We start from the raw sequence: 9,958 nt of genomic DNA on the forward strand, positions 1-9,958 counted from the left end.
GTGGGTGCTGCCTGGTACCCCAGAATGGAGAGCCCCACATGCTTGGTCCTCACCAGCTATCCCCAGCCTTGGCAACCAGCCAAAAAAAAAAAAAAAATGCAGCCTGCCCTTTGAATTAGGAATGCAAAAAGGTCAAGCTGCCTGACCCCTGACCCTTTCTGGTGCTTCCTCCCAGCTGCTTTCCCATCCTGACCCTCACATCCAACCTGGTCACAGTGCTTCTGCCTGCCCTCGTGGCTGTGGAGCAAGCTGGTTGGTCACTGGGCATCTGTGAGCAGGCTGGGCGTGAAGAGCCACTGGGGTTTGGTTCTCCCTGGGTAGCCCTGCTGGTGGAAGAAACGAGGCGGGCAAAGGGGGCAAAGACACTCGATAATGTTGGAGGAGAAGGGCACAGAGGGGTTTGGGTTGTGGATTGTTGGGCTGAGTTTTAAAATCTTTCTTTCTTTCTTTTTTTAAGAAAAAGCCCCCATCCTGTGTCATCATTTTTATGGGATCTGCAATTCTGGCAAAAATCTGTCTTTAATTTAGCTGTCCATATAAAAATCCTCACTGTATAATAATGAACAGATGCCATGGAATTTAAGCTGGAGCTTCGACTCCTCCCCGCCTTCCCCCCGCGCCTGGCACCGGGCACCGGGCACCGGCTGAGTGGCACAGACTGGCACCAACGCGCAAGCAAAGGGTGGGCTGGGGGCGACCTGGGCTCGAAGCCAGGGCGCTGAGGTGGTGAAGGGGTGTTCAGGCACCAGGCTTGGCCAGGCAGGAGCTGTTTCGTGGCGGCACCAAGGGAGAAGTCTGAAAGATTTTTCTGATTTTCAACAAAATGATCAGTAGTTAAGGGTTTGGGTTTGGTTTTGCTTAGGGGTTTAGTGGTTCTTCCCAGATATTTTTTAAAAGCACCGCCCTCCCCTCAATATAAACCCAAATGTTTTCGATGTTTTAATTGAGTTGTTTTTAACCCTCGCCCTGCGCGGCGCCCGGGCCTCGGCTTCAGAGCCCAGCGAGCGCGAGTTCGCTGCAAGCGGGATCCGTTCCTCCTCCCGCCGGCCTGCTGCCGCCGCGGATCCCAGGCGCCGGCGCCTCCAGGGGCTCCGAGGCAGCTCCCGCGGGGCAGGGGCACACTGTGTGGCATCTGATTTGGGGAGCGGGAGAGATGAAGTCTACAGAGAAAACCCCACTTGCCCCACACCTATTCTCTCTTTTCCCAAGGGGAAAGAAAAACTATTCGAGTCCGCTGTCCCTTGCTGCCTCCGCCTGCGGTCGAGAGGGGAGACATCCGCTCGAGATTGAGGGGCTGGTTCTGAGCCCCCACCCCCATCCCTCTCCTTTAATGCGACTCTGGCGAGAACAGATGTCCCAAGCCGGGCGGACTGCCCAGACCCCGCCCAGCTGTGCCCTTGGCGAAGACTTGGCTGAGGGTACAAACTGGCATGCGGGTCCCCAAAAGGACTTGGGGGCTCCCTCGGCCCTGGCGGGACCTGACCTCACAGCCTTGGCCTCCTGGCCAGCGCAGCCTCAGGCGGGAGGCGGAATCGTCCCGGAAAGAGCCGTTCCTAGCATTAATTCCGAAAAGAGAATGAGACGCAGGCAGAGGTGGAGAGAGGCCAAGAGAAAGGTTCGAATAACCGAACTCCAGGCACACACTCCGGGTATGGAACCTGCAGCCCCAGTCAGTCCAGGGAGACCGAGCTGCTTTTCTGCGCTGGCGCTGGCAGGCGAGTTGGCAGCACCAGAACCACACCCGAGCGCACATCTGGGCAGCTTCTCCACCCGACCCAATGCCCCAGCTCCTCTGGCACAGCCAGCGTCTAGGGGCTCCTCACCCTCTCCCACCAGCGCCCCAGTTCCCCCACCCGCACTGGGGGGCTGAGGCCCCCAGCCCCTGGAATTTCCCCCCAGAAACCCATTGCCCTCCGGCTTGTGTCGGGGTTCTCCTGCTGGCACTCCGGGTGCCTAGGGCGCTCCCATCCAACCCAGTGCTTTAGGATGGAGAAAGTTTACAAGAGCAGAACAGCTCTCCTGAGGTGTCCGTGTCCTTTCTTACCACTTTGCAGTCAGGAAAACTGTCCAGAATTTTAAAAAACGCAGGACAGACCCTGCTTCAGGATTGGGAAGGGGAGCAGGGTTTTAAGGTTTCTCACAGTCCAGGTGGTTACCTCCCCTCTGGGCTTGTGGCTGGGGTGCCTAAAGAAATAGAAGTGACAGTAAGCTGGGAAGTCTGTTATCAGCCAGGGCCTTTCTGCCCCTTCCCACACCTGGAAAAAAGAAGTTTCCTTCTTTGAGCACATAGAGGCAGGTCAGGTAGGAGTCCTGGGCTGACCCTTATACACAGGGGAACTGGGAGCAGAGGTCAAGTCTAAGGCTGGTCAGGCGTGGCTTGCACAGTTTCCTTCTTCCCACTTTCCTTGAGAACTAAACTATGGAATCTAGAACTATCCTTCAGTTTCAATATCCCCTCAAATCAACAGATTCCTCTGAAGAGCAGGCAACTTTTGGGTTACAGATTCTGAGGAAGAGGAGAAAACAAAGGTCACCCAAGAGGGAATAAAACCTCTCCACCCACAGGTTTGTGGACTTTCCCATTAAATGGGGCGGGGGTGGCAAACACAACCCAGTAGAGTCTAGGGAGTGTCAGAGTTTCCATGCTGCTGACTGCAATGGGGTTCAGTTTACCTGCATCGTACTCACTGGTTTCTTTATTGGGCTGTCTCTCTGGGTGATGCAATCAGAGCTGGGAGTCAGGGGCGTACCTTGGAATTCAGTGCTGGAATAGGGTTACATGGAGAGGGTAGAAGCAGGCCTTTCCTCCCTTTCTCTCCATGGACAAATGGCTTAGACTCAGGGACATCTCAGCTTCTCTGTCATTTCCAAACACTGGACTTTAGATGGGGGCGGGAAAATAAAGGGAAAGGTGCCTTCTTGATTGATCCCAGCTCCAGCCATCAAATTTGGCAGCCCGGGGGTTGGAGCCCAGCCAGTTGGTGCATGCTTGGAGGTCCCTGCTGCTCAGGCTAGGGCAAGGAGGGAGTCCGTTCTGTGACTTCTCCCCAGCCCTCTCCCTTCCACCATTCTGGCCTCTTTTCGCCACCCCCCCCCCACTCCTTCTGTTCCTGGAGCTTCTCCTGTGTCTGCACACAAGCAGGAGAGCTAGCAAGAGAAAGAGACCTACAAGGGGGAGTTTGGGGCCTTGTGTCCACACACATCTTCTTCTCCTGCTCATCTCACCATCTCACCAGGGAAGTTAAGTGTTAGGGAGGAGGGCAATGGGAGGATAGAGTGCAGCCAGAGTGCAGAGAGTGTGGGGGAAGGGTCAGGAATTGGGGGGAAATGCCAGGCACTCAGGATTCCCACCCTAAAAGGGGCCCACGCACCCCACCCACCTGAAGTGACCACAAACACAATGACCCAAGAGTCATCAATATCCCTCAAAAAGGGCTGAAATCGGGCTTTGGAAACAGAATGAGCCGCAAGAAGTAGCTGGAAGAGTGAAACTTAGGAGTCTGTGATCTGAGCAGGGGAGCTACATAGAGGGGCCTTTTACTTCCAGTCCCAAGCCACTTGGATGCTGCCCAGCCCAGGACTTCAGAGAGGGTTATGAGAAATCGGCTAAGAGGAGGGCAGCTCAATTAACCTTGCTCCCAGGACAGGTTAAGACTCAGGCCTCAGGATGGGTGCTGAGTTACTTTTTTCTCGTTACCCCTGCCTGGCCTTGCCCCATGACACGAGCAGACCGGACTCCTTCAGATTTGGCCTAAGATGTGCTCCTTGTTCCATATTCCACGCAATAAGTGATGGAGAAAGAAGGTGGGTTAACTCCTTTCTCCCAAGAATAGGGGTGATTCTGAGGTCGATAAGACCCCCCTCAGACTACCGACAGCGACAGATTTTGGGGATGGTGGCCCAGTTCTTAATCTCACTCTATAGAGGTGATTTTATAAGAATTCCAGAGAAGGCGGTGAATTTTTTAAAGAATTACAGTGAAATTTTCGGAAAAATGGGGAGAATTCAGCCCAGAATTCCGACAGGTCCTTGGGAAGGGCCTCACGCGGTTCAGTGCTCCGGGGGTTGGGCTGGTGCGGCCTCCCTCTGCGGAGAGAAGGAGCGAGGCTGCACGAAGAGTCAGCACCCGTGATCATCGGACAGCTCCCGGTTCGGGGCCCTGCTCCAAAAGCAACCGTCCAGAGGTGGAGGAGGGAGGGCATCCTCTCTACTGAGACTGAGAGAGTTTGGTCATTTAGGGGAGCCGCCCAGCTGAAGGTCAGTATAATCTGATCCACCCCTTTAGGGTTTCCTTCTTCAGCTACCTTTTCTTTCCCACTTTTGTCAGGAAACTGTCATTTTGGGATTTTGGATACAATCTTTAAAAGCCTGAGCACGCCTGACCTCAACCCCAAACCCACGCTACAGCCCCTATTGCAGACCCAAACCGAGCAACAATATTTTTTAAAAAATAATTTAAGTAAGCTGCGTTAGAAACAGCAGGGTTCCAGTACTCCTAAGTGTATTTAAGCTTTGGAATGGGGGTCTTTAGGACTAAGCTCCCTTTCCAAATATTCCAGGGATCCAGTGGGCACTGGAATGGGGGGGGGGTCTTTCAGGGAAGTCAATTCAGAGATGTCTCTGCCCCTGAGGCTCAGAGAAAGAGAATGGTGAGGCTACCTTGTCTGAGGTGGGGAAGCGGCTCGGGCAGGACAGGCTCCTCTTCGGTGTCCTTCCTCTGCCTTCCTAGGTTGAGGACTTCCCTCTGTGAGAAGCTTCATCAGGCCAGAAGGAGGCTGTGTACCAGCGGCATTCCCACTGCCCTGTTAAGGGAAGCTCGTGGCTAGGTCAAGCTCCACTCTACCTGGTGGGTGCCTAGACTTAGACACCCTCATAGAGTTCTGGAATGTTCTGTCGACCTCAACACCCTAACAAATTTCAACATTCCTGAAGCTAAAAAATGACCCATTTCTCTGAGTCCATCGAAACACATATTTAAGATGGAAAAGACTTCCTCCATTAATATTTTATCTTCATGACCTTATACTTTTAAATTTTAAAAATATCCGTCTGACTTAAATGATTGTCTCTTTATCCTTGCACACTTGTTTTTTGTGACTGTGAGCAGAGGGTTGTAAAATAACTGGCTGCTCCTAATCTTGTCATTTTTCAATGATGAAAAGATATATTTTTTTCAATGGAGGTGCGTGTGCATGTTTGGGAGCGGGAGTGTAAGGAGATTAGTGCAATTCTTTGTACTGGGGGCGTGTGTGTCTGTGTAAGGTCTGGGAGGGGCAGCAAGTGTAGCTGTTTTGGAGCCCAGTGGGTGGGTGTGAGGGGATTTGGAGGGTGGGAATCCTACCCAGTTATGTCCAGGGTCCCTGTACCTGGCCTCTGCACAGTCACTTGACTGTCTCCATCACCCAGAGCCCCAGCTCAATCTCTGGCATGAAATGAGGTCACCCTGAGAAACCGGTCCGGCTTTGCATCTCATTTACATAAATATTTATTAATCGTCATTAAACTGAACAGAAACACGCAATGCACTTCGGGTGTCCGACGGGAGTTTAATCTTCGCTACAAGAGGAAGGTAAAATTGCGTGTGAGTGTGTGGGTGAATGTGTGGGTGTGTCGCCTGTGGGTTTGCATTTTGCACCATGCGTTTGGATGCCTGATCTCCTGCCTCCGGTGGGGAAAGGTTCTTCTTTTATCCTTCTTGGGAAGCCTCCAGAAGGAGCCCTCCTGCCAGCCCGAGCCAAGAGGACAACTCGGACAAAATCCCCTACTCCAGCCACCGGAAATCGCTGGGTGTCTGGTGCCCACCGTGGGCACAGTCGGGCTGGGGCGGGGCTGCCCCCAGATCTTGGCCTCCACCCTCACCACGGGAAGGGGTACAGGTGCCTGCGGAAAGGGGAGCTCTGGAGCCCTCCTCCCTAGCCCCCGGACGCCCGCGCCCGGCCTGTGTGTGCGTGCGGTGTGGTGTGCGTGTGTGTCTCTCATGCAAACCCTCCCTCCCCAACCGACCCCCCCCAACAGTTTGCCATTCCATACAAATTTGGAAACAGGTTTTTAAAAAACAGCATGACGCACAACGGGGACGGGGCGGGGGGAGGGCAGTTGCACTGGGGCCCCAAATCTCCGAGTCACTGATTGTAAGAACCTGGGGAGAAGGAGCTGGCGGCGCCGGCCCCCACATCACCAAAGTGCACAGATCCGCGCCTGGGCGGCGCAGCCCGCGGGCCGGGAGGGGTATCCCGGGGCCGGGCCAGGCCGATAGGCTCAGTCAGAACCTCCTTGCATAGATATTTGTGTCTTTTTATTATTGGTAGTAGTATTTTTTGCCTTTTATTGCTTCTAAAAGTTCTTACTGCGTTTTCTCTCCGATCCGGACTTTGCGTTCGGCCTCCGTCGCCTCTCAGCTTTTTTTTTTTTTTTTTTTTTTTTAATGTTTGTTTGTTTTAAAAAAGGGAAAGGGAAAAATGGATACTAGTTACAAATTGTCTTGGCTTCTCTCTTTCCTTTCAATCCACATTCCCTCCCATCAAATTAAAATCACAAAATGCTGAGACTAAGGATTGGGGGTGAGGGCGGTCCAGGTCCAGGCTTGGGCACCCTGACTAATGCCCTCTTCAGGAAAGAGGGGACGCCCGGCTCCCTTCTGCTTCGGCAGCTCGGTGTCTGTTTTAAAAGCAGTAATAATCATGAGGTGGGGAAAACTCTCCCACAGCTCAGCTGCCCCCTTACCAATTCCTCGGGGTCTGCAGGGGAAAAGGGAAAAGGAAGCCTAAGAGTAGTGAATGGGGATTGGGGGGAGGTCACCAGGGAGTGCCCAAAGAAGGATCCCTGGAGAAGAACTCCGTGGGAAAGAGGAGGAGGGAGCCCCTTGGGGGGGGAGAGAGAGAGAGAGAGAGAGAAGGCGAGTCCCCTGGGGGAAACGAGGCCCCTGGGAGGGCCACCCACTGTTAAGAGGACCTCGCTGCCCAAGAGAGCGGCGGGATCGGCGGTCCGCACCCCGCGCCCGGCGCCAGGGTAGGTGGGGGTGCCCCTGCGCTCGGGGGGCTGGGGACAGGGGTGCGGGCAAAGGCAAAAGAAAAAGAAAGGGGCGGGCTCGAGGTCTCAGTTATGGAAAAACGCGTTGAGCTCCTCGTACATGGGGCCCCGGTCGTGGTGAAGGTGCATATCGTAAGACAAGAGATTCTCGGAGTGGACGCCCCCGCGCACCGCGGACGAGCCGAAGACCAGCCCGTGACCCGTGGGCCGCGAACCCGGCAGCGCTGAGTAGTGCATAGAGTAATGGTAGTTCTTCTCGTGGTCGGGTGACGAGTCCTGCTTGAGCGAGAAGTTGCCGTTAAGACAGAGCGGGGGACTGAGAGGGCCCTCGTACTCGGAGCTGTTGTAGTCCGGGCTCGCACCGCCACCGCCCGCCGCCGCATACAGCGTCTCGTAGGCGGCACAGTAGCCATGGGTCCGCAGGGCGTGCGCCGCGCCGCCGCCCAGGCCGCCCGCCGCCTGGCACTGTGCGCTCGCCAAGCGCGAGCACGGGTACGGGTAGGGGTGCATGGCGAACGGGCCTCCAGAGCCATGGAAGCGGCCCGCGCCGTCAGCGCCCTGCTCGGTGAGGAAGTTGCGCGAGTTGAGCTGCAGGCAGCCGGCCACCAGGTTGGTGGTGGGCTGCGACAGACCCTTACACAGCGTCTGCACGTAGGACACCAGGTCCGGGCGTTTGCCCGAACGTAAGATCTCCGAGAGCGCCCAAATGTAGTTCTTGGCTAGGCGCAGCGTCTCGATCTTGGACAGCTTCTGTGTCTTGGAGTAGCAAGGCACCACCTTCCGCAGGTTGTCCAGCGCCGCGTTCAGGTCGTGCATTCGGTTCCGCTCCCGCGCGTTCGCCTTCTGCCGCCGCAGCTTGGAGCGCTCCAGGCGCGCCTTGGTCATCTTGCGCTTCTTGGGCCCGCGCTTCTTGGGCCGCTCACCCTCTGCCTCGTCCAGTCCTTCCTCCTCCTCCTCTTCCTCCTCTTCCTCGCCTCCCAGCTCGCCTTCCTCTTTGACCTCGGCCAGCGCGGCTTCGGGCACCTCTTCTGCACGGAGAGGGACTGGCTTGGCTGCCCGGGCGGGCCCCGGAGCCCCGGGCCCCGGCGGCGGCGGGGGCGGCGGCGGAGCGTCGCCCTTGTCGCTCCTCGGCTCGTCGTCGTCGCCGTCGCCCCAGCTGGCGAACTTGGGCACGTCCGAGAGGAGACCGGGTTCGTTGAACAGGCGGGTCAGCATGGTGCCTGAGGGCGCCCCGCGGGCGGGAAGGGGAGACATAGCACATAGTGAGGGGCACACTGGGGTCTTAACGCCTTCCCTCACCCACCTCCCCCCACCCAAGTCCAGTGCCGGTTCCCTTCCAGGGGGCCCTGGATGCCCACCTCCTCTGCCTGCCCCGCCCAGAGCCGACCCAACCTCGGCGCGGCCGCCCGCCCGCCCCGGTTCTAGCCACAGGCCCTCTCCCCCGCGCTGGGCCCCGGCTCCGCCCCGCGCCCGAATGATGGGCCGCTCCCCACGCTTGGGTCTTGCCGGGGTCAAGACAAGGACCGAACAGGGGCTTTAAGGGACAGATATCTTCGCCGGGGGAGACGGCGCACTCTCCCTGAAAGCCTCTTCTCTCCTGCCGGTGAGGAAGGCTGGGCGACTGCCGGTGGGGACAGCTGCCCCGCTCTGCGGCTCTGGCGGCCCCGGCCCCTCGGCCGGGCTCCCCACCCCTCCCGTGGCTCTCACCCCTACGCTCCCTAATCCAATTTGCAACTTGGCCGCGCGCCGCCCTCAGCTCGGCCCCCACCCCCGCAGCCCCAGTTCCAGAGGCGGGAGGATCGTCTCCTCTAGCGGTGCGTCCCCAGCTCTCGGAGCCGGCTCCGGGCGGCGAGGACTGAGGAACCCGGGCGTGGGGAGGAGACTGAAAGAAGCGAGCCCCGTCCGTCTCCCCTGCGGTCAGGGACCCCCTGCCCCCCTTCAAATTGCCTCCCTCCCACATAGCTTTTCTGATCTCGTTGTATTTCGGGATTGATGGGAAAAAATCCAAATTTGTTTGCTTCTCTCTCTCTCTCTCTCTCTCTCTCTCTCTCTCGCTCGCTCTCTTTTTGGTAGTGGGGAAAGGTCGCAGGTTCCTCCGGGACAACCATGGGGGTGGTCCCATCTTAGCCTCTTCACGGCCCCTCCATGGTCCTGTTTCCCACCCCAGCCCATCGCAGGCAGAGACGCCTCCCTCAATAGCCCCCTGAGCTGCAGTCCCTAGGGGAGAGGGACCCCGGGGCGCCTCCGATGCCCACCCCATGAGGGGGCATCTCCCAGGAAGGGGAGATTTGGGGACCCTCCTGTCGGCTGGAGCAGCCGCCCTCCCCCCTCAACCGGCGGGTCAAATCTAGCTCCCTCTCGGACAACTTACCTCGGAGAGGAGTCAAGGGGAGAGGGGAGGGGTGGGGGAGGGGGGCAAGAGAGAGAGGGGGGAGAAGAGGAATCTTCTCGCTTAGTTCATTGTTCCCCCATCTTCAGGGAGCGGGGGCAGCGGCTCCTCAAGGCGGCGGGCACCGGCGTCTTCAGAGCGCCATGCGAACCGCGGAGCGAGTGTGGCATCTCTACCAGGCGGGGTACCAGCCTCTATGCCAGGCCATATGGGCTTGGCACGTCACGGGCAGCAGCTATCACATGAGAGACGGTGATTGGCATGCGTCTGCATTGGGGGAGAGCCGGCTCCCCCGGGACCCGCCGCCATCTGTCACTCTCTACTCCAAAAAAAAAAAAAAAAAAATTAAATAAATAAAGGAAATAAATAAATATCTCTGCCGCCCTCCCCTCCCCGCCCAACGCAGGGAAAGCAGGGATTGAGAGGGAGGTGGGAGGAGTTGCCCCCCTTGAATATAGAGCCCCCCACATGGGAACAATGGGGTGGCAAGACTGAAAATTGGGGGGTTGTGGTGGCCCCCAGTTTTTTGTTCCCTTCGGG

At 57.2% G+C, this 9,958-nt stretch overlaps 1 protein-coding gene across 1 annotated transcript; it reads right to left on the reverse strand.

Annotated features, from left to right (window-relative positions):
• Nucleotides 1-6,424: 6,424 nt before the first annotated feature.
• NEUROD2 (neuronal differentiation 2) lies at nt 6,425-9,592 on the reverse strand. The gene is made up of 2 exons (XM_036269336.1): nt 9,401-9,592; nt 6,425-8,249 (listed from the first exon to the last, which is right to left on the reverse strand). The coding sequence occupies exon 2, from the start codon at nt 8,242-8,244 to the stop codon at nt 7,096-7,098; it is 1,149 nt and encodes a 382-aa protein (XP_036125229.1). The 5' UTR covers nt 8,245-8,249; nt 9,401-9,592; the 3' UTR covers nt 6,425-7,095.
• Nucleotides 9,593-9,958: the final 366 nt, after the last annotated feature.

Source organism: Molossus molossus, unplaced genomic scaffold (assembly GCF_014108415.1).
Source record: "Molossus molossus isolate mMolMol1 unplaced genomic scaffold, mMolMol1.p scaffold_m16_p_19, whole genome shotgun sequence".
Taxonomy (NCBI): Eukaryota; Metazoa; Chordata; class Mammalia; order Chiroptera; family Molossidae; genus Molossus; species Molossus molossus.

Coding starts and splice junctions, on each gene's coding strand:
- NEUROD2 (XM_036269336.1), bottom strand. CDS start 8,244: ATGCTGACCCGCCTGTTCAACGAACCCGGTCTCCTCTCGGACGTGCCC.